The 23,276-nt window shown below is 51.5% G+C and overlaps 1 protein-coding gene across 4 annotated transcripts in view; it reads left to right on the top strand.

Annotated features, from left to right (window-relative positions):
- The window catches only part of FAM178B (family with sequence similarity 178 member B), a 108,861-nt gene that overhangs the window by 4,433 nt on the left and 81,152 nt on the right, over nucleotides 1-23,276 (top strand). For all 4 annotated transcript variants that reach the window (XM_070798228.1, XM_070798227.1, XM_070798225.1 and 1 more), the window contains exons 2-6: nucleotides 5,548-5,617; nucleotides 5,794-6,215; nucleotides 7,197-7,258; nucleotides 10,209-10,304; nucleotides 15,589-15,741. In XM_070798228.1, the coding sequence (XP_070654329.1) occupies nucleotides 5,572-5,617; nucleotides 5,794-6,215; nucleotides 7,197-7,258; nucleotides 10,209-10,304; nucleotides 15,589-15,741 (779 nt within the window). In that variant the 5' untranslated portion in view covers nucleotides 5,548-5,571. The remainder of the gene's footprint in view (nucleotides 1-5,547; nucleotides 5,618-5,793; nucleotides 6,216-7,196; nucleotides 7,259-10,208; nucleotides 10,305-15,588; nucleotides 15,742-23,276) is intronic.

Below are 23,276 nucleotides of genomic sequence, written 5' to 3'. Positions count from 1 at the left end.
GACACGACTGAAGGGCCTGAGCACACATACACACACAATGGTTATTACTTTAAGATCTTTGCAAAATTTGAAGTCATTAAAAACAAACACGGGTTTTCAGCCATTACTGTAAAAATTGAGGTGAGAATCATCAATTGATGCTGAAATTAGGAAATGAAAGTATGATCAGAAGGAGGGTGTTTACATAGTCTCAAAGGATCTTCTCATAAGATGTTGATTAATTACAGCAAAAAGAAAACAGTGATATGCTGGTGGAGATATCAGCTTCGCCAGGAGATGAAAGTTATTACTAGCAACATTATTAATGGAACAAATTGACATCTGTGCCTTCTGATATGAGGCTCTGCAAAGGACATACCACTGCATCTGAATGTTCCTGCCCCAAACATATAACCTGAATCCAGTCATGACAAAGCGTCACATAAACCCAAATGTAGAGAATCTACAAAGTAGCTAGTACTCTTCAACAGTCAAGATCATACATGTGCACACACATGCACACACATGTTAGAGGTAGTGATAAAGCAAACATAGTGAAATATTAACATTGGAGAGATTTGGATGCGGGTCATGTGGAATTCTTTGTCTTACTTATTTAATTTTTGGCTGTGCTGGGTCTTCGCTGCTGCGCTCGGGCTTTCTTCAGTTGCCACGAGCAGGGGCTACTTGAGTTGCGGTGCACAGGCGTCCCCTTACGGTGGCTCCTCCCGTTGCAGAGCAAGGGCTTCAGGCACGTGGGCTTCAGTGGTTGCAGTGCACGGGCTTAGTTGCCCTGAGGCATGCGGAATCTTCCCAGACTAGGGATCAAACGTGTTCCCTGCATTGGCAGGCGGATTCTTAACCACTGAACTGTCAGGGAGGTCCCACCCGTTCTACCTCTTTGTAATCCTTTCACCTTTTCTACCGCAAATGAACATAACTATTCCTGTGACCCATCAATTTGACACCTAGGTGCATTGTCCACAGAAATGCGTGTGGCTGGGTGTGTGGGTATGTGGCTGTGTGTGTCCAGAATGCAAGTGTAACAGTGTTCATGGAAGCATTATTCATAGTAGTCAAAACCTGAAAACAACGAATGTGTCCCTCTGGAGTAGAAGAGTTGAGCCTGTATTCACACAATGAAACCCTGCAGAGCCCTGAAAACACGGCCCTGAGCAAAAGAAGCCGGACACAGAAGAATGCACACTGTGTGACTCATTACACATTACTCGGAAAACGGGCAGACACATCTGCGGGGTTAGGCCTACCTTTCGAGCAGAGGATGGAGTCCTGACTGGGAGCGAGTGTGAGGAGGACTCTGGGGTGCTGGTATATGCTATTTTTTGGACTTGCGTCATGGTTACCTGGGCTTATCTGGTGGCTCACTGGTAAAGAATCTGCCTGCCAATGCAGGAGACATAGGTTTGATCCCTGGGTCGGTAAGATCCCCTGGAGAAGGAATTCTCTGGTATTCTTGCCTGGGAAATCCCATGGACAAAGGAGCCTGGTGGGCTGTAGTCCACGGGGTCTCGAAAGAGTCAGACATGACTTAGCAACTAAACAACAGCTATGACAACATGGTTACCTGGGTGTGTTTACTTGGTGGAAGTTCATCGAGCTGTATTCTCACTGTGGTTCCCTTTTCTGCATGTGTATTGTCCATTCAAATTGATGCATTTGATTTGTACCTAGCATAGTAATGTTTGATATATTGCATATCACGATGGACTGAACTGTATCCATCTCCCCCCAAATGCTTGCATTGAAGCCTTTACCCCCAATGTGATATTATTTGGAAATGCGGCCTTTGGGAGGAAATTAAGGTTAGATTAGGTCATGAGGGTGGGACCCCATGCTGCAATTAGTGACCTTAGCAAAGGAAGAGACCAGCGCCCACTCTTAGGTTCACTTTGTCTCCCTCTCCCTGCCCCGTCTCACTTCCTGTCCCATGAGTCCATAAGAGAGAGGTCAAGAGAGATGGCAGTCCCGCCACAAAGCACAAGAAAAGCCCTCAGAATGCACCCTGCCTTGCCAGCACCTGGATCTGCCACTTCCAGCCTCCAGAGCCGTGAGAAATAAATCTGTGGTTGAAGCAACCCCCCAGCCTATGGTATTTCATTAAGGCCACCCAAGCTGACACATAAATGTACGATAGCATCAACAACCTAGTTTTTTTTCTTTTGGCTGTGCTACGTCTTTTTTGTGGTGCGTGGCTTCCCTTGTTGCACGCGGGCTCAGCAGTTGTGGCGCTCATTCTCTAGCTGTGATGTGTGGGCTCTCTAGTTGCAACATGTGGGCTTAGTTGCCCCGAGGCATGTGGGAATCTTAGCTCCCCGACCAGGAATCGAACCCACATCCCCTGCATTGCAAGGGAGATTCTCAACCACAGGACCACCAGGGAAGTCCGCCTAGTTTTCTGAGCTTCCTTCTGGGCTTGGCACTGGAGTATGGAGATACTGTGCACTCAAGTGATGCAGGAAGAGCACGGACCCCAACCCCACCCCACCCCGCCTCAGTGTGGGGATGAAAGTGCAGCTTCCTCACTCATCAGGATGGCCCACCCCTTGGCAACCCCATCATCCAGAGCCCTCAACTGCTGAGCTCTCAGGGACCAGAGTGAGCTGCTTATCATAATCATGAAAGTGGAATGGCAAAAGCCAGCGACTCTGGACTGGAACAAAGGCTGTGCTGTGTCTCCTAAACTTAGTGAGCTCCGCATTGTTAGGAAGACACAGAAAGCACTTGTGCTCAGAAAAGAAACCGATTTGAAAGGGAGAACATAGCCTCCCCCTCCCACCCCCTCATCCCCCATCCCCTCAGCACACAGCTTTTTACGTGGAGTTGGTCTCTTTGTATCAGCAGTTTCTGATTCTTTTTATGTTTTATCTTATCATCTCCATGGACTTGTGAGCAGCAAAGCGTTTGCTTGGTTTGGGGCAGTTTTCTTGTTATAACGTAGTAACTCTGGAAATGAGAGTTCACTGTTGCCACTGGCTGTGAGTGGTGGTGTTCATGTAATGACTTTTCAAAACTATTTTTGTAAGTGAAAGTTGCCCAGTCATGTCCGATTCTTTGTGACCCCATAGACTATACAGTCCATGGAATTCTCCAGGCAAGAATACTGGAGTGGGTAGCCTTTCCCTTCTCTAGGGGATCTTCCCAATCCAGGGATTGAACCCAGGTCTCCTGCATTGCAGGCAGGTTCTTTACCATCTGAGCCACCAGGGAAGCCCAAAAGACAATTATTTTGTTGTATGCAGTCCCCAAAGTTATTGTTCTTTAGCTTTATGGCCAGCTGGCAATTTTATAGATTTCCTGAAATGCCTAGAGCCCAAACAATGACGAAACTCTTCCAGGGTCTGCAGATTGATTCTGAGTTGGAGTCTCCCTTCAACACTTAGCCACGCCTTTGGCAACTCTGCCTTAACCTTCACTCCCTAATTATGTGGAGCCTAATGAGTAGTCTCAGTGGTAAAGAATCTGCCTGCCAATGTAGGAGACACAGGTTCGACCCCTGGGTCGGGAAGATCTCCTGAAGGAAATGGCAACCCACTCCAGTATTCTTGCCTAGAAAATCCCACGGTTAGAGGAGCCTGGTGGGCTACAGTCGCATGGGCTGCAAAAGAGTCAGACACAACTGTTGTGTTGTTGTTGACCAAACAACAATAACAACAGTGAACAGAGGAGAAAGCTATGGGTTTGTCGGGTCTTTCACCGGCATGCCTTAGTCCTGGGCGTGCATGTGGCTTTCTAGACACTATTGGGAACTATTTATTTATTTTAGAAATTTGGAATATTTTTCGGTCCAGAATTTTCTCATTTTCTCTCTTTTTTTTTTTTTGTTAACTTATAGTTTAGTTATTAATTTGTTTTTTTTGGCCATACCACACTGGCATGTGAGATCTTAGTTCCAACACGGGAGGTTGAACCCATGCCCCCTGCATTGGAAGTGAGACATCTTAACCACTGGACCACCCAGGAAGTCCCATGGGAACTTTTTAAAACTTACTTTTTTCCTCCATCATCTGCTTCCTCAGCCCCTTCCTTTTTGGGCCACTCGGTCTCTCTGGCTGCTTGTGCCACCTGTCAATTCCTTGCCCCAGGTGGCTCTGACTGGTAGATTTATCTTTAAATGATTTCAATAGATGCCACCCAGGACACTCCAGCCCTAAGAAAGTTCCAGTACGGGAGTGGGTGTAAAACAAAAGCAAGACCGTGAGTTGATTCTTCTGGGAGCTGCAAAACAGATCAACACACACAACCACAGTTCTTGAAGAACAAAGTTTGTTTTGCCTTGCTGGCACCAGCAAGCCACACCACTAATGCCACCCCCACCGCTGCCCCTGAGCTGGGAGCTGGGGTGTTGGGAAGGTCAGATCAAAAGGCAGATCACAGGCGTACTGACGTCTAGCAGATCCTTCTTCTTTAAACACTCCCCTCATTGTTGTTAGTTTTTTATTAGTTTCAGAGTTCCATAAGTGTTGGTCCTGACGGGTTTTTCCAGCTTAATTATTGCATTTGTGGAGGGACAGATTTCCAGGGTTCCTGACTCCCTGATTTGGACATCTCGCAGTGATTTTTGTATTGTTCGATTACTCTCTAGAAAGTATACACCAGTTAGACAGTGCTAACAGTCATGCACGTCTTCATAGCCATGCCAGCATTCGTTGTTATAAATTTTTAAGTTTTTGATTGTTTTCTTATTATTGAATAATACTTCATAGTCATATTGATTTGGGTTTCTTCTATTATTGTTGAGTTTGAACCCTTGTTGAGTATTTGAGCTTTTTTTGTAAACTGTCATTTCCTTTGATCATTAGTCTTTCAGACATTAGCCTTTCATCTGCGTTTCAGGTTGTCTGAGCCTGGGCCTGCTATGATGAGAGATGTCTGTATATGTGGCTGGGTCCACCTTAGCTGAGGACAGGCAGCTGCTAACACAGGAGGAGGCTCATTGGAGCTCCAGGGTCTCTTGAAATCATTCATTCATTCAACAGAGATGCACCCAGCCTTCCGTGTGCCAGGTCTGTGCTGATGCTGGGGAGATGGCAGGGACCAGACAGCCCTGTCCAGCCCCTTCTTAACAGACAACCTCACAGGGGTGACACCAAGCAAGCAAGATGCACAGGATGTCGTTTCATTTTTATTTTTTGGCCGTGCTGCATGGCATATGGGATCTTAGTTCCCCAACCAGGGATCGAACCCATACCCCCTGCATTGGAAGCACAGAGTCTTAACCACTGGACTAGGGAAGTGGTTAAGACTTAAGGGAAGTCCCAGGATATCATTTTAGAATATGGCCTTTCGTCTGGGCTGTGCTGGTTTTCATTTCATACAGGTTTTGTAAATGTTGATGTCTGTACACTTGCACATCGCGTCCTTGAAATGAGAGGTCAGATGGAGCCTCCTTGACCTTAGCAACTTGATGTTCATGGAGCATCTGCTGGGTCCTTGGCGTGGAACTGGAGGAGGGCAGTTCCTTCCCGGGCACCCAGGGGCCCAGGGCCCTCCTCTCAAGCGCTCGGCCCTTTTGAAGGCTAGCCTCACCTGACAGGTGGTTCCTTCCAGGAGAAAACTCCCAGCGGCTTGCCGATGGCCAGGCCCAGGAAGGCGGTGCTAGACCTTCCTTGGAGAGAAGGTAGGTATCTCTCACCTGTGCAGGTGGAGCCCTTCTGAGGTTTGGGGCCACGAGGGAGTGGAAAACCCAGTCGATAGGCTCCCCTTGCTTGCTGCCCCCTCCTTGGTCAGAGTGGCCCAGGGGCTGGGATGGTGGTGGGCCACTGGGGACACCACAGCTCTGTGTCCCATCCACAGATGACCAGGCTGCCACCACCAGGCCCATCCTCCTGCCCAGCCTGAAGGGCAGCTGCTTCGACCATCCCCTGTACCAGGGGCTCCCGCACCCCACCCGGCGCCTCTGCAGTCCCGCCTCTGCTCCAGCCTCCAAGTCATCAAAAAAGCCCAAGATGAAGGCCACCGGGAACACAGTCTCCAATGACTGGAGCCCGCCGCCTGTGGAGTTCCTGAACCTGAGCGTCCCGCAGGCCAAGAAGGGGGACCCAGCCCCAGGGCCTCGGGGCCTGAGGAGGCTGGCTGTCCAGCACCCCGAGGTGTCAGAGCAGGAGCCCCAGGACCTGGATCGACTAGGAGGCCTGCCCTCACTGGGGAAGCTGTTCTGGAACGTGGCAGGGACCAGCCCAGAGGCTGCGACTCCTGGGATGGGCGCCCACACCGCGGTAAGTCGGGGCCTCCTCTCCTTGCCACCCCTCTCTGGCCACTTCTCCAGAGTCATCGACAGGCCATCCCTTTGTAGCCACTCCTCTTCAGCCACACCCCAGCTACCCTCCTTTGGCCCCCTCCCCTTGACCATAAGTTTTTCTCCACACCCTCTGACCTCTCCCCAGCCCCTGGGCCCTTGTGACTGGGAGCTTGAGCCCCTGAGGCTGGACTGTCTCCCCCTTTATTTCTGCCCCTAACTCCTAACAGAAATGCTTGGGGTGATGCGGGGCCCCTCAAGGCTTTCGCAGCCCAGGTTGAGTTCATGGATCTGGGCTAGGTCAGCACAAAGCCTCAGGCTAACTGTGGTCCAGCGACTTGGGAATTCTGAAGTGGAAACTTGAGTGATGAACTGCATTCCTAGCAATAAACCATGGTTGCTGGGAAGACTTTGGGAACATTTGAGCGCCCATAGATCCAGGAAATGTATTCTAAGAATAGGACCTATTTATTTGTAACAGCCCAAGATTGCCAATAACCAAAATGCCTATCAGTAGTGAACTAGTAAATTGTGTCATTATCATACTTCAGAATACCATGGAAGTGGCGTTTTTTTTTTTAATTATGTCTTTAGTATTGATATGGAATGACCCTGATTACATATTGTTAATTGAAAATCAGAGCTCAGTACAGAATAGCGGGTGCACTACACTACCATTTGTGTTGAAAGAGAGTCTGATGTATTCCTGATTGCTTCTCTATGTGAACAGGGTCTCCAGCAGTGGACACCTGAGGCCACCTGTGCAGAGGGGCCCCGGGGGCCAGGGGTGGCGGTGAGGCGAAGTCCGTGGGCTGTGTGCCGTTATGCCTTCCGATTGTTTTAATTGAGTGAATATACTGCCTGTTCAGAAAAGAAAACTAAATAGAGGGCTTAACATTGATCAGTCTTTTTTCTCCCTTTGTCTTTGTCTTTGACGCCCATTCCTGTATGGTTTCGCCAGCTCGCCTCTGGGAGCTCAGGGTGCTATGTCAACAGCTTGGATTACTTACTGCAGGAGAAGAGGTGAGCGGGGACGATCTTCTTTTCTTTGAGGTTAGCGGTAATTTTACAGCGTTCGTTTGTACTCGAAGACTCAGAGCAAATTCCTCCCCGGATAAAGCAGCCTACTCCCCTCCCTTCTCAGCGGGCCTCCCAAGTGAGTGCCCCGTATGCCCTGGTGCGTAACCAGCACTCGGAGTGGCAGGGGGTCAGAGGACAGCATAGCATCTTCGAGGCAGAGAGCGCCGCACCGGAGCACGCACAGAGACCTAGCTCTGGTTCTCTCTCCACCTGAGCCCCGTTCAGCCCAGTTCCTGCCAGTATGGCGCTCATTCAGCTCCCATCCAAGGGCTCGAGGGAAGTGGAGGAAACAGATGGCTTTGACACGGAGGCGTGCAGCCTGACGGTGGCTCTGACAGTGCTGGGGGGTCCGGGGCAGCCATGAGGAGCTGGCCTTCCCGGTCATCCTGGCCCAGGCCAGCCCCTGAGCAGTGTTCCTGTAGCGCTTGCTCCAGCTCACCTGCCCTCCCTCTGGGATTACAGTGAGCCTGTCTCACGTAGAAGTTGGTTTCTTTTTTCCTCTTTTAAAAAGGACTTGTTTAGCTCTGGCTGTGCTGGGTCTTCACTGTTGCTCACGGGCTTTCTCTAGTTGAGGTGAGAGTTTCGGCGGGCCGGCCTCATTGCTGTGGCTTCTCCTGCTGCAGAGCAAGGGCTCTAGGGCACTCAGGCTTCAGAAGTCGGCTTCCCAGGCTCTAGAGCACAGGCTCGGGAGTTGTGGCGCGGGCTTGGTTGTCTTGCAACATGTGGGATCTTCCTGGGCCAGGGATCGAACCCGTGTGCCCTGCATTGGCAGGTGGATTCTTTATCACTGAGCCGCCAGGGAAGCCTGAAGTTGGTTTCTTAAAGCGAAAGTCACAGGGGATCAGAACCGGAAATCCCTTAGGGAGGCACAGTGGGGGAATGGAAACCAGTACAAGTGCTCTTTCTCCCCTGGGAAGCAGATGACGTGGTTGGCTTGCACTGAGGTCCCACCTGCAGTGAAGATACTAGAACCCCACGCCTCCGTTGTCCGTAGGGACTGGGGTGGCCGGGGCACAGGTGGACTCCACCCTGAACCTGCACTGCGTCTGACAGGAGCGCGTTGTCCACAGGCTGCTTCTCTGTGTCCTCTTCGCATCTCTCGGGTTGTTTTCGCTCAGTGGCTGCACGCTCCCTTTGTGGAAGTTACACATGGAGAGAGGCACTGCTATTGCCAGATGCTCGGGTTCTTATCGGAATAACGTCTCAGTGGCCTCTGTTTTTCCCAGCCCCATATTCTTGCCCTACCGGAGAGGGTTAAACACGTGTGTGGCATGCATTATCGTATTTTCCCCTGGAAACTGAACACAGTGATTCTGGTATTTCATAGCCCAGGTGGCACTGGTGGTAAAGAATCTGCCTGTCAGTGCAGGAGACGCAAGAGATACAGGTTCAATCCCTGGGTTGGGAAGATCTCCTGGAATAGGCAATGGCAACCCACCCCAGTATTCTTGCCTGGAGAATCCCATGGACAGAGGGGACCTCAAAGAGTCGGGACACAACTGAGTGACTGAGCACACACAGAGCGGGCTGGAAAAGGAGCACCTAACTCAGCCTGAAGGTTAGGACGGGATCCCCAGGGGGTCCTTGTCCTTGGACCATGGACGATTACAGTTGGGAGGGCAATGGAATGACCACACAGCTAAAGGCATGTCGGGCAGACGGTGCTGGGACTGGAATACTCTGTGTCAGAGTGTGGGGGCAGGCCAGAGCAGGAGCTGCAACCAGGATGTGAACCGGGGCCTTGTGAACACAAGGTCGAGTCACGGAGGGCCCTCAAGCAGGTCGTGGTGTTTTCCCATGTGTTTAAGAGAGAGTGCCCAGGCGGCATTGTGGAGAATGGCAGGAGGTGTGAGAGGGAGGAGGAGAGTGGCGATGAGCTGGCTCCCGTGGGACCTTTTCACCCTGAGTGGCTGGGGCCTGTGATGGGAAGTGGAATTCAGAATTGGGCATCTGAGGACCAAGAGCTGTCCCCCTTCGGCTGGCAGTCATCCAGCTAGCCCAGTCCAAGACGGCAGCTGGGCAGGAGACAAAACCTTGGAGACCGAGGACCTGTGGGCAAAGCCAGGGTGCGCACACAGAGGGTGAGGCAAGGGCTGGAGGGGTGGGGCTCCCAGGACTCCTTTAACAGCCGGAGGGAATAAGAAGGTCAAAGCGGGGACTGGTGTCCCTCAGAATTTGTGTGTGGTCAGGGCCGAAGGTGAGGGAGCTGATTTCCTGCAAAGTAATGGCCAGCTCACAGGGCTGCAGTGGGGCTGATTGGAAAGGGAGTTGAGGCGCTCAGGGCTGCGGGAAGAAACAGGCTGAGGGGCAGCATGCGCAGGAAGGGAGGAGCAGCCCTGGGGCCGGAGAGGCAGGCCCAGGGCGGCCATGGGCACAGGGGCTGCTCCTGCTTGGGGCACCTGGGCCCAGGGGCAGCAGAAAGGCAAGGCCCAGGACCCAGTGTGGTGCTGTTCAGTTGCTAAGTTGTGTCTGACTCTTTGTGACCCCATGAACTGCAGCACGCCAGGCTTCCCTGACCTTCACCAGCTCCTGGAGTTTGCTCAACCTCATGTCCATTGAGTTGGTGATGCCATCCAACTATCTCATCCTCTGCTGCCCCCTTCTCCTCTTGCCCTCAATCTTTCCCAGCATCAGGGTCTTTTCCAATGAGTCAGCTCTTCACATTGAAGTTGTGTGGTGTAAATTGTCGTCTTTCAGGCAACGCAGACCCTCTTCCCCAGCCCCACTGCTGGAATCTGAGTTTGAGAGCCTCTGTGCAGGGAGATAGGGCCCTGGGCTCCCTGGTCCCTGTGCTGGGCCTGGCTGTGCTCCGGGATGCCCTTGGGGCCCTGTGACGGAGCTGGATGAACAGGCCCTGGGCTGACCCTGGTTGACATCTCTCACCTCCTTGCAGGGAGCAGGAGCAAGAGAAGCTACTTTTTCTGGACTATGCTGACCTCAGAGCCTGGGATCTTAATGAAGATGAAGTGCTGCTCACGCCTGAGCACAGGTAAGGGGAGTGGGGACAGGTCGGGGGAGAGGGTGCCCTCAGGAGGGAGGGTCTACCCACTCAGGGCCCAGTCCACACCCACCTGTCCAGACAGAGGGTTTAAGTGCTGACCTGTCCTTTGTTTTGGACAGCTTCTTTCTTTTTCAATATTTATCTATTTGGTTGTGCTGGGTCTTAGTTGTGACCTGCGGGATCTTTGATTTTTGTTGTGTCATGCAACACACTCCAGTCTGCTTGCCTGGGAAATTCTATGGACAGAGGAGGTCACAAAAGAGTTGGACACAACTGAGTGCAACTGAGCACACACACAGGCACGTGGGGTCTTCAGCTGTGGCCTGTGGAATCTAGTTCCCTGACCAGGGATCGAGCCTGGGCCCCCCCTGCATTGGGAGCATGGAGTCTTAGCCGCTGGACCACCAGGGAAGTCCCTGGACCATTTCAGCCAGAGGCTTGTGTGCTCTTGATAAGTTCTCAAGCTGCCTCCTCGTAATCCCACATCTGTTCATTGATTCGAGAAATATTTGTTCTGCCATTGTGTGTCAGGGTCTAGTGTGGGCCTTTGAGGATACACAGGTGTAAAACATGGCCTGTTCTTCCCTGACTGTCTGCCCAAACTCGTGGGACCAGATCCCAAGCCACAGTCCAGAAGAACACTGCTTTTGAAAGAGAGAGTACAGCCGCGCAACACGCTTGTCTTACCCTGTGCAGGGGGAGGGAAGTGGCTTCTGTCAGAGGCGTCATCTGGGCTGAAATCTCCTGGCCTATTGGCCGGAACCAGGGCTGGATTCCTCTGTACCATGGAGATGCCCAAGGACCACAGTTGAATCCATCTTCAGGGCACCCGGTTTTCCATTCATTCGTCTATCCATCTGTCTCTCCGTTTGTCGGTCTATCCAACAAGCATCCATTATGTGCCAACTTTGCATCAGGCTCTGTGGAAATACTGAAGGACAGGGAAGCCTGGAGTGCTGCAGTCCACGGGATCACAGTCAGACACGACTTAGTGACTGAACAACTGTGCAGGCTCTGGGATGCAACAGGAGCAGAGCCAGACAGAGGTCTCTGCAGTCCACGGGATCACAGAGTCAGATGCGACTTAGTGACTGAACAACTGTGCAGGCTCTGGGATGCAACAGGAGCAGAGCCAGACAGAGGTCTCTGCCCTCGCGCTGCCTGGGGTCAGGGCCGGAAACCAGCAGTGCAGTGGTGAATGCAGGAAGCTGGTGACCAGGGCTGATGAGCAAGGAGACAGTGGGTGTCGGCAGTGTTGGGGGTGCTGTGAGAATTGGACGAGGGGTCGGGGACTCTGAGAACAGATAGGTTTTCAGCAGAGTCCTGGAGATGGCGAGGGGTGGCCCTGGGAGGGCCTTGCCATGGGAGCACTGAGGAGGGGGCGGAGGTGGGGAGTGGAGGTCGGGGCTGCGTGAAGCTGGTTGCCACTCATCTGAGCAGGGTCTTCTGCAGCTGCGTCCAGGGTAGACTGGGGGGGGCACAGGGGGCCGTGGTAGTAATCCAAGAGAGTGAGGACAGGGGAGGAGGAGGAGGCAAGTTCTGGGTAGACTTTCAGGGTAGAACTGACAGGGTTTGCTGATGAGCTGGATGGAGGCTGTGGGAGCAAGAGAGGAATCAGAGTGGACCCCCTGAATTGAGGCCTGAACAGATGGACGGTTGGGGTTGGCTCGAATTGGGGAGGGCTGAATGACGCAGGCTGGGGGTGGTGGCAGGCACGGGAACAAGTGTTCACTTGTGGGACCCCTGGGGCCAGACCAAGACAAGGACCTCCTTGTCTGGAGAGCCCAGCTTGGGAATCACTATGTATAGGTGACATTTAAAACCGCAAAGCCAGATGAGATCACCAGGGAAGATGGTGTAGAGAGAACGGCCCAAGGGCGCAGCCTCAGGGTCACGGTGACCTTGACAGGAGCAGCTCCGGTGCGTGACCAGGGGCGAGCCTGCCTGGAAACGGTTCAGAGGAGTCCAAGAGGGGAGGGCAAAGGAGGAGATCGGGCGGCAGCTGAGGGGGAAAGTGGAGCCAGGACAGATCCTTCTGTTTGTCTGTCTGCCTTCCTTTCCATTCTTCCCTCCCTCCCTCCTTCTTTCCTTCCCTCCCTCAGGAACCGCGTGCCCCCACGTGACCCCGGGGCAGGCTGGTCCACACGCCCTGGACTGTCCGCCTGTCCAGGCTTCGCTTTCTCCGTGTGACCAGGTGGCGCTATTCAGGCCTGAGCTGGGCGGTCTGGTTGGAATGCCTACACTGAATCAGCATCCTGTGTCCACAGGACACAGACTCCCCGGGGCCCCCTCTCTCAGGACCCCTGTATGGTTCCTCTCAGATCGGGGCTCAGCGGGTTGTCTGTGAAGCGTGTGAACTGTAAAGAGTTCCTTCTGGCTCTGAGGGCCTTTACAGCCTGCTGGGCTGTGCTGCTTGGTAGCAATGGTGAGTTTGCTTGTGTGGCAGTGAAAGCCTCATTAATTGAAATGGGCAGGAGGTGGCTGCAGCCTGGATTAGGGACATCTGCCTCCTAACTGGTGGCTCAGTGGTCCAGAATCCACCTGCCAGTGCAGGAAAGGCGGGTTTGATCCCTGGGTCGGCAAGATCCCCTGGAGAAGGGAATGGCAACCCACTCCAGTGTTCTTGCTTGGAGAATCCCAAGGACAGAGGAGCCTGGCGGGCTACAGTCCATGGGGTCACAGAGAGTTGGACTAAAAAACTAAGCAGCAGCCTTGTAGCTGGCCCCAGTTTCCACGTGCTGCCCAGAGGCCGGGAAAGGGTGCCTGACGGGCACACGGTGACTCCTGGCAGATGGAATCAGCAGGTTTGGGCCAGAGGCTTTCGTGGCATCATGAGTAATGACGCAATTTTCTCTGTCAGGGCTGGGGATTCACTTCCCACGGTCCCCACTCACTGGATGGAGAACCTTGGAAATAAATGGTTTAAGACATCTCTGTAGCCTGGATAATCTCCCTAGCTCTTTCCCTTTCTCCCGAGTGCATCCAGGATTTTGGAAGTTGTGGCCTGGATGCTTTTAAAATTCCCCACAGAAAGGGAGTTAACCTGGGCAGCTGGTGCTCCGGGCTTTGAAATATCAGGCTGATAATACTCTGGGCACGTGACCTTTTCAAGTAGTACTCTGAGACAGCCTCTTCTGACAACAGCCACTTTGAGGTGGTCGTTTTGATGTGCGATCATCTTGATGGGTCAGTTCGGTTCTTTGCTTCAAAGAAAATTACTCACTGATGTACAAAGCCCAGCAGCCTCTTCCATCCCTGAGTGGGGCCGGGGTGGGTGGGAGGTGCCATGCAGGAGTACGGGTCCAGAAGGGGTGAGGCCTAGGCCGGGGGGCTGGCCCCCATCTGGCGGACAGGTCCCCTGTGACCAGGAGTCACGTAACCCCTCACCCTTGGCCGGCAGAGGAAGGCCCCCAGTCATCCCGAGCTGATCAGCTGCTTCTAATCCAAGGGTAGCCTGTGTCTTGAACAGACAACATCCTGCATTCTCTAGCCCTTAAAGTTAAAAGCCCTTTATGTGTGTGCCAGTGCCAGGGAGGGGAGGATATTTATACCACAGCATCATCCTTTATCCTCACTTCTGGGCTGCACAGGAAGTTCTCAATTAGAGTCATCTCAGAGCTCTTAATAATGCACATACATTGTATTTAATATCACAAAACTCCCTTTGAGCGATGGTTTGGGGTCAGGAGCTGAGAGCTTTTTGCAGATGAATCTGGTTCTTACAGACTTTTAATAATCTGTACTTTTTCTAAAATTATAAAAGCAACCTCGGAAGCCGTTGTTGTTGTTGCTCTGTCACTCGGTCGTGTCCAACTCTTTGCGGACATAGGAAGCCGCAGATACTCAAAAACTCAAACGGCAAATAAATTAACAAAACTAAAGTTGTTGTGCCATTTGTATGGTGGTTTGCTGAGGCTGTTTCCGAAGTTTGCGAGGTCAGAATCTGTCTGGTTTTCCGATGTCATTCCCATCTGTTGTGCCGTTTCACCCTTAGGATGACCTTCCTTACCTTGGGTCACTTGGCAGGACAGTGACAGGTCTCCTCTGGCAGCTGGTGGGCCCCCAGCCCAGCTCGTGCACCTCCGGCGCTGGCTGCCGGGCCCCAGATACTCACAGGAGGCCCTGGCCGTGTCCCCTCCGTGTCCACTGCCCCAGGGCCCAGCTGGCAGCCTGGGTACCGGCCTTCCTGTGATGAGAAGAAGGGGTGCAGTGCCTGTGGCTTGCTTTATTTTGTTATTATTACTGTTGAGTTTATGTTATGTTAGTGCAAAATCAAGCCGAACACTGTTCTTTGATGTAAACAGGAAATGTCTCCCCTTCCTTCCCCTCCCCCATCCTGTTCCCTCAGGATGACCCTGGACCGTGGTTGGGTGTGTCAGATGTGTGCAGGCTGTTGTGTGCATGTCTGTGTACCTGCATCACACACACACACACACACACACACACACACACACACTCTTGCTGTTCTGTGGCTGGCTGTGTTCACCCTCCACGTTCTGTGTAAGGGAGACCCTTCCATCCTGCATAGCGCTGCGACTGGCCTCATTCTGAGGGACAGTCTTCACCTCCTGCCTTATACACATCCCCACAGAGCTGGAATGTGTCCCCTCTTCTGCCTGTTCCTTCCCTATCCTTGGGACCTAGCTCTGGTTCACTAAATGACTCTCAGAGCAGCGCGGGCCTGGGCCTCTGCATTTCCCAGGCTCCCTGGGGAGTCCTCCTGCTCACGAGGCCTTGAGGATGCTGCTCAGAGAAAGAGCCCTGGCCCCCTCATCATGCTGCAGGGGCCCTCCCTCGCCTGCTGCACCATCTGGGGCTTCTCTCCCAAGCCTCTCCCCGCACCTTGTTGCTGCTCTGGGGCTGGTCCACTCGCTGGAGGGCCTCGCTGTGATCCCCTTACACTTGTCCTGGGGGAGCATGGGCAGCCCACGCCTGCCTCATCTTGAGCATCTGGCACCTGCACTCGTGGGCACTCAGTGGACATTGGACCAGAGCCTGCGAGTGGGGCAGGGTTGGGGACCAGAACTTCCAGCTCCTGCACTAAGGCCCTGAGAGAGGGGTTGGGGTCCGACAGGGAGTGGGAGCGAGCCCCTTTGTCTCCATCTGGCGGGCTCTCCCTCCGTCAGCAGGGGGCGCTGTGCCCCCGGTCTGGTCCCCACCAGGCGGGGGCTGCGGGGAGGGGCCGCCATCTGGCCTTCCCTGGCCTCCCTCCAGACTACAGACAAGGTGCGCCTGCTGATGCCCGGCTCTCCCCTGCCCCTTGATTTGCCAGGACGCTGGTGGAGAGATTCTCCGTGCCACCGCAGGCCATCCCAGCAGTGCATCCGGGCGAGACCGTGTTTCTTCCCAGGCACCACCCTGTGCCCTGCATCCTGGACAGTTCACAGCTGAAGCCACGGAACCCCCTGGAAAAGCTGTTCCTCAGGTAAACATCCGTGCAGCTTGACCAGGCCCCTCCCTCGAGGAGCCCAGCAGTGAGGACCACCCCAGAGGAGGCCTTCGGAAGTTGTGTTTTCCCAGTGTGGGTGTGTCAGCATTTAGGGAACACGCAGTACACACATTTCTGCTTATGGTATTTTCTTCACTAATTTAGATGTATATCCTTCACAGAATCTTACACTGCAGCAGATATTCGGCATCTGTTATGTGCTGCCTTTTCCTCCCCCATGGCCCCGTTGCATGGTCAGACTCATCACACATGCCCTTGGGGTTATGTCTCCATCAACACTGGAACCACTTTCCTGGCCGTCCAGCAGTTTCCCAGGGCCCATCATCCCCTCCTCTCTTCCTCCTGGAAAGTTTGTCCCCAGCCACAAGGACAACTCAGCATAACATCAGGACAGCTGCCCTGGTCCTCGTCTTGGTGGGACTTGTTCACAGGCATTATCACATAACCCCTGAGTATGTTTGATTTTTTTAGGGGATTTTTGAAAACTTTACCACAATAACATACAACTCTTGCGATGGTGAGTTCACATGTCTAAGAATTAAGAGCGAGAAAGCCTGCAGGATTCAGGCCATCGGCCCTCCACTGCGGGCTGGTGCCCTGCTGGGCACCGGCCACTTGGGAGATGAAGTTGAGACCACCTGACCGCTCCCCACCAGCCCATAAGGCACATGGAGGTTAGGGACACATTAGGACTTGAACACAAGAATCTTGTTCTCTTTTCCGGCTAGCCCATCTTATTTTATAACAGAAAAATAACAGTATTTTGATGTGTTTCCTTTAAAGCTTTTTATCGTGGAAAGTTTCAAACACACATAGAAGCAAAGGGTACCTATGCGTACCTACCAGTCAACATCAGTTACTGACTCAGAGCCAGTCTTGGTTCTTCCATACACCTGCCCACTCACCCTGTCCCCTCAAGATCATTTTTAAGCAAGTCCCAGACACATACAATTCCTTTAAGTCCTTCAATCTGGGTCTCTAAAATACTATCTTTAGACATAACTTCAATACACTATTACACTTAATATGTGTGTCTTAATATACACTTAATCAGTTCAGTTCAGTTGCTCAGTCTTTGTGACCCCATGAATCACAGCACGCCAGGCGTCCCTGTCCATCACCAACTCCCGGAGTTCACTCAAACTCATGTCCACCGAATCAGTGATGCCATCCAGCCATCTCATCTTCTGTCGTCCACTTCTCCTCCTGCCCCCAATCCCTCCCAGCATCAGGGTCTTTTCCAATGAGTCAACTCTTCGCATGAGGTGGCCAAAGTACTGGAGTTTCAGCTTTAGCATCATTCCTTCCAAAGAAATCCCAGGGCTGATCTCCTTTAGAATGGACTGGTTGGATCTCCTTGCAGTCCAAGGGATTCAAGAGTCTTCTCCAACACCACAGTTCAAAAGCATCAATTCTTCGGCACTCAGCTTTCTTCACAGTCCAACTCTCACATCCATACATGACCACAGGAAAAACCATAACCTTGACTAGACAGACCTTTGTTGGCAAAGTAATGTCTCTGCTTTTGAATATGCTATCTAGATTGGTCATAACTTTTCTTCTAAGGAGTACATGTCTTTTAATTTCATGGCTGCAGTCACCATCTGCAGTGAATTTGGAGCCCAACAAATAAAGTCTGACACTGTTTCCACTGTTTCCCCATCTATTTCCCATGAAGTGATGGGACCAGATGCCATGATCTTCGTTTTCTGAATGTTGAGCTTTAAGCCAACTTTTTCAGTCTCCTCTTTCACCTTCATCAAGAGGCTTTTTAGTTCCTCTTCACTTTCTGCCATAAGGGTGGTGTCATCTGCATATCTGAGATTATTGATTTCTCCTGGCAATCTTGATTCCAGCTTGTGCTTCTTCCAGCCCAGCATTTCTCATGATGGACTCTGCATATAAGTTAAATAAGCAGGTGACAATATACAGCCTTGACAAACTCCTTTTCCTATTTGGAACCAGTCTGTTGTTCCATGTCCAGTTCTAACTGTTGCTTCCTGACCTGCATACAAATTTCTCAAGAGGCAAGTCAGGTGGTATGGTATTCCCATCTCTTTCAGAATTTTCCACAGTTTATTGTGATCCACACAGTCAAAGGCTTTGGCATAGTCAATAAAGCAGAAATAGATGTTTTTCTGGAACTCTCTTGCTTTTTTGATGATCCAGCGGATGTTGGCAGTTTGATCTCTGATTCCTCTGCCTTTTCTAAAACCAGCTTGAACGTCTGGAAGTTCACAGTTCACATATTGCTGAAGCTGGGCTTGGAGAATTTTGAGCATTACTTTACTAGCGTGTGAGATGAGTGCAATTGTGCGATAGTTTGAGCATTCTTTGGCATTGCCTTTCTTTGGGATCGGAATGAAAACTGACCTTTTCCAGTCCTGTGGCCACTGCTGAGTTTTCCAAATTTGCTGGCATATTGAGTGTAGCACTTTCACAGCATCATCTTTCAGGATTTGAAATAGCTCAACTGGAATTCCATCACCTCCACTAGCTTTGTTCGTAGTGATGCTTTCTAAGGCCCACTTGACTTCACATTCCAGGATGTCTGGCTCTAGGTGAGTGATCACACCATCATGATTATCTGGATTGTGAAGATCTTTCTTGTACAGTTCTTTTGTGTATTCTTGCCACCTCTTCTTAATGTCTTCTGTTAGGTCCATACCATTTTTGTCCTTTATCAAGCCCATCTTTGCATGAAATGTTCCCTTGGTATCTCTAATTTTCTTGAAGAGATCTCTAGTCTTTCCCATTCTTTTGTTTTCCTCTATTTCTTTGCATTGATTGCTGAGGAAGTCTTTCTTATTTCTTTCTTATATCGTCTTGCTAATCTTTGGAACTCTGCATTCAGATGCTTATATCTTTCCTTTTCTCCTTTGCTTTTCTCTTCTCTTCTTTTCACAGCTATTTGTAAGGCCTCCCCAGACAGCCATGTTGCTTTTTTGCATTTCTTTTCCATGGGGATGGTCTTGATCCCTGTCTTCTGTACAATGTCACGAACCTCATTCAATAGTTCATCAGGCGCTCTCTATCTATCAGATCTAGTCCCTTAAATCTATTTCCCACTTCCACTGTATAATCATAAGGGATTTGATTTAGGTCATACCTGAATGGTCTAGTGGTTTTCCCTACTTTGTTCAATTTAAGTCTGAATTTGGCAATAAGGAGTTGATGATCTGAGCCACAGTCAGCTCCTGGTCTTGTTTTTGTTGACTGTATAGAGCTTCTCCATCTTTGCACGTCTTAATATGATTAATATCGATCAGCATTCAGATTTCTGTGATTGCTAAGTGTTTTTTTTTTTTATATGTTGTTGAAAGAAGAATCTAAATATAAGGCCCAGATGTTGCAATCAGACCAAGTAATGTTAATGTTGAAATAACACCTCACATGTCACTGATGCCCGACATATTTAACCATCTTCTTCCTTTTTGTCGACATGCAGGTGGTTTCCAGCTTCCCCCTGATAGTAAACAGTGTGGTAGAGAGTATCCTTATACAGAAACATTTGTCAGCAGTTCTGGAATAGATCTCTGGATGTGATGTGAGATGACTGGGTCTTAGGGTATGAACAGTGGTAAAATTTCCCATTGCCAAATTGAAAATACATCTAGGGATTTCCCTGGTGGTCCAGTGGCTAAGACTCCAAGCTCTCAATGCAGGGGGCCCCGGGTTTGATCCCCGGTCAGGGAACTAGATCCCACATGTTGCAACTAAAGATCCTGCATGCCACAACTAAAGCCCAGGGCAGCCAAATAAATAAAGAGTTTTTTAAAAACAAATATATCTCATAAAGAGATGATGAAAAGGGGGCAGGGGAAGAAATGAAGGGAAAGAAGACAGATAGTGGAACCAGAGGAAGCACAGGGACAGAGAAGCGGCTGGACAGGGAGGACATAAGAGGGGGGAGGCAGGTGGCTTCCTGAGCTGTTTCTCCTCGGGATTTGGGGCCGATGGCAGATTTTCTGCCCCAGGCTGGATGGCGGGCAGGAAGTGTTTGACAGAGGAGATGGCCCGTGGAGTGGTGGCCTGGGATCAGAGCAGCTGTGCTTAATGGGGCCAGGTGGCCGGCCAGCCTCCTGGAGCGGAGAGTCCAGACCCTCCTCCCTCAAGTTTGCTAAGGAAGCAGAGCGGAGATGGGGCCTGGGGCCAGGAGTGTCTGTGCCCTGCCCGAGGCCAGGTCAGGGGACTCCTGCCAGGCACTGGGGAAGGGCCACTTCCTGAAGGTCTCCCTTTAGCCTGGGGGTCATTCTTTATTTCCTGTTTGTGCCAAAGACCTCAAGTCGAGACAGAGAGTGGGGATTACTAGCCATTCAATAATTAGCGTGTTGTGGGCAGCCGGAAATGTGAGGATGCAGGAAGAAGAAAAGGTTACTTCCTCTCTCAAAGAGCAGTATGGTTCGGTTTCTCACCTTTCAGAAAGTGAATCTCACTTTGTGAGATTTCAGGTGACTTTCAGTCTCTTCATTCGACTTCTCTGTATTTTCACACTTTGTGTAATCATAAGTGGTTTGGGGGGAGAATGAATACAGTTTTAAAAAATCACTTCTTGGGCTTGCATGGTGGCTCAGTGGTAAAGAGTCTGCCTACCAATGCAGGGGATGCAGGTTTGAGCCCTGGAAGTTCCCCTGGAGAAGGAAATGGCTACCGACTCCAGTGTTATCGCCTGGGAAATCCCATGGACAGAGGGGCCTAATGGGCTAGAGTCCATGGAGTTGCAAAGAATCGGACATGACTTAACGCTGAATGAACAAAAGGTATACAAAAGTAAAAAATCACTTTTTGAAGTAGATTCACCTCTGCTTGCTCTCTGGTGAAGAGGGATGTTATCTTTCTTTCCACTGTACACAGTGGGGAATGTTGGCACAGATTAAGCCAGCAGTTCGTCTCAGAGCAAGAGCAGGCAGTCTTGGTGTCTGACCCAGCCCTGGTCCTCCCGGGTTGGACCTACGCAGCTTTACGTGCGCCTCTCCTCCCTGAGTAGGGGAGCACGTCAAGGCTGTACATCGTCACCCTGCTTATTTAACTTACGTGCAGAGTCCATTATGAGAAACGCTGGGCTGGAAGAAGCACAAGCTGGAATCGAGATTGCCGGGAGAAATATCAGTGACCTCAGATATGCAGATGACACCACCCTTATGGCAGAAAGTGAAGAGGAACTAAAGAGCCTCTTTCAAGAGGAGAGTGAAAAAGCTGGTTTAAAGCTCAACATTCAGAAAACTAAGATCATGGTATCCGGTCCCCTTTCTTCATGGCAAATAGATGGGGAAACAGTGGAAACAGTGGCTAAGTTTATTTTGGGGGACTCCAAAATCACTGCAGATGGTGACTGCAGCCATGAAATTAAAAGACGCTTACTCCTTGGAAAGAAAGTTATGACCAACCTAGACAGCATATTAAAAAGCAGAGACATTACTTTGTCAACAAAGGTCCATCTAGTCAAGGCTATGGTTTTTCCAGTGGTCATGTATGGATGTGAGAGTTGAACTATAAAGAAAGCTGAGTGCCAAAGAATTGATGCTTTTGAACTGTGGTGTTGGAGAAGACTCTTGAGAGTCCCTTGGACTGCAAGGAGATCCAACCAGTCCATCCTAAAGGAAATCAGTCCTGGGTGTTCATTGGAAGAACTGGTGTTGAAGCTGAAACTCCAATACTTTGGCCACCTGATGCGAAGAGCTGACTTATTTGAAAAGAGCCTGATGCTGGAAAAGATTGAGGGCAGGAGAAGAAGGGGACCACAGAGGATGAGATGGCTGGATGGCATCACCGACTCAATGGATATGAGTTTGGGTGAACTCCGGGAGTTGGTGATGGACTGGGAGGCTTGGCGTGCAGCGGTTCATGGGGTTGCAAAGAGTCGGACACAACTGAGCGACTGAACTGAACTGAACTCCTCCCTGAACTGCAGCAGTAGGACCGGAGGTGCCTGGACCGTCCTCTCTCATTTGTCACCCTGCTGGACGTGTGACCTCAGGTCGCTTCCCCGAGACCAGAGTCACATGCTGCTGTGACAGAAGCTGGTACTGGGCGGGGGAGCGGAGGAGGAGGGTGGCTGAACTCTTTCCTCCTCCCCTGACAGCACTTCAGCGGGAAATCCAAGCCTCGTGACAGGGCCTAGAGCAGCTAGTGCCCCAGGGCAGCTCTAAGACAGGAACCAGCGCCTCGGGGGTAGAGCTTGCCCGCTGAAGCGCCTTGGGTCCTCCCTGTTCCCCACCCTCCCCCCAGTGTGTGTGGGGGTGTCAGGACCCACGTTTGTCCTCTGGGTGCACCTGCAGTTTGCAGTTTGTTCTCAGGACACTGGAAGTGCCACTGGGGACTTTCCTCAGCAATGGCCTCAGCTGGCGGGGGCGGCATGGGTCCGAGTTCAGTGATGTAAATGGTGCTCAGGCATCAGACCTCCCTGAGGCCCAGGCCCCAGCTCCTGTTTTGCCAAGACCTCCTTCTTGTCTTCCTGGCAGGCAGGGGAAGACCGGGTGAAATAAATCCAGCAATCCCAGAGCAGGGGCAGCATTCAGCCGCCCCACTGCATGCGCCTGCCCCCAAATCCAGAGCAAGTGAGAGTGGCCCTCCAGGCAGTTGCTAGGATCACTGATTTTTGTTTTTAATCTTTTTTACAAGATGATTTATGTATTTTGGGTTGTGCTGGGTCTTCGTTGCTGCACTCATGCTTTCTCCAGTTGCGGTGCTCAGGCTTCTGTTTGCCGTGGCTTCTCTTGCTGGGGAGCATGGGGCTCTAGGGCGCACAGGCTCAGCAGCTGTGGCGCGCGGCTTAGTTGCTGCGTGGCTCACGGCATCTTCCTGGACCAGAGAGTGAACCCGTGTCCCCTGCATCGGCAGGTGGATTCTTAACCCTTGGACCACAGGGAAGCCCTCGGCTCGCCAATCTTTAAACAAAGGAGGGGACAAGAAGAGCTACTGGGACTGCTACTGGTGGCTGGTCCCCCTTGGCGTCTCACTGAAGCTCTCATCTTAGTAGCCTGGCAAAGGCGCAGAAACTGATGCCCTATAAATAACGACTCTCGGTGTTTACCTTTCTGCTGTCACTTGGGATTCCCGAGGCATTTAAAGACTTTCCCCCCTGGGGCTGCTGCCCGTAGACTAGACCAGAGATGGGGGCTGGGAGATCCTGAGTTGGGCCTTATCAGGAACACACAGTCCAAGCAGAAGATCAGAATTCCACCAGGAGCCCAGCATGCTGACTGAGGCTGGGGCCTTTGTTCTGTGCGATTCCCCCTTCTTGCTGATCCCCCCACCCCACACCCTGTCTTCCTTCCTTCCTTTTCCCGTTGCCCTGTGGGCAAAGGCTGGGGATTAGCGCATTCTGACCATGGCCACTCCTTGTTGGGGTGGGGACCTCCCCTCCCTGGATCCTTAGGGCTGGCAGCTGGGGCTTCACGCCCAGCTGGGCCGGAGCTGCATCTGCCTCCAAGAGGAGGCTCTGCTCCTCCCTGCTCGCCCCATGGCATTCTGACATTCTCAGGATAACTTCCAGCCTTGGCGCTGGCTTT

This window comes from Bos indicus, chromosome 11, assembly GCF_029378745.1.
Source record: "Bos indicus isolate NIAB-ARS_2022 breed Sahiwal x Tharparkar chromosome 11, NIAB-ARS_B.indTharparkar_mat_pri_1.0, whole genome shotgun sequence".
In the NCBI taxonomy this organism is placed as follows: Eukaryota; Metazoa; Chordata; class Mammalia; order Artiodactyla; family Bovidae; genus Bos; species Bos indicus.
Note: the sequence above shows the minus strand (reverse complement) of the source record. Positions and strands in the feature narration are given on the sequence as shown.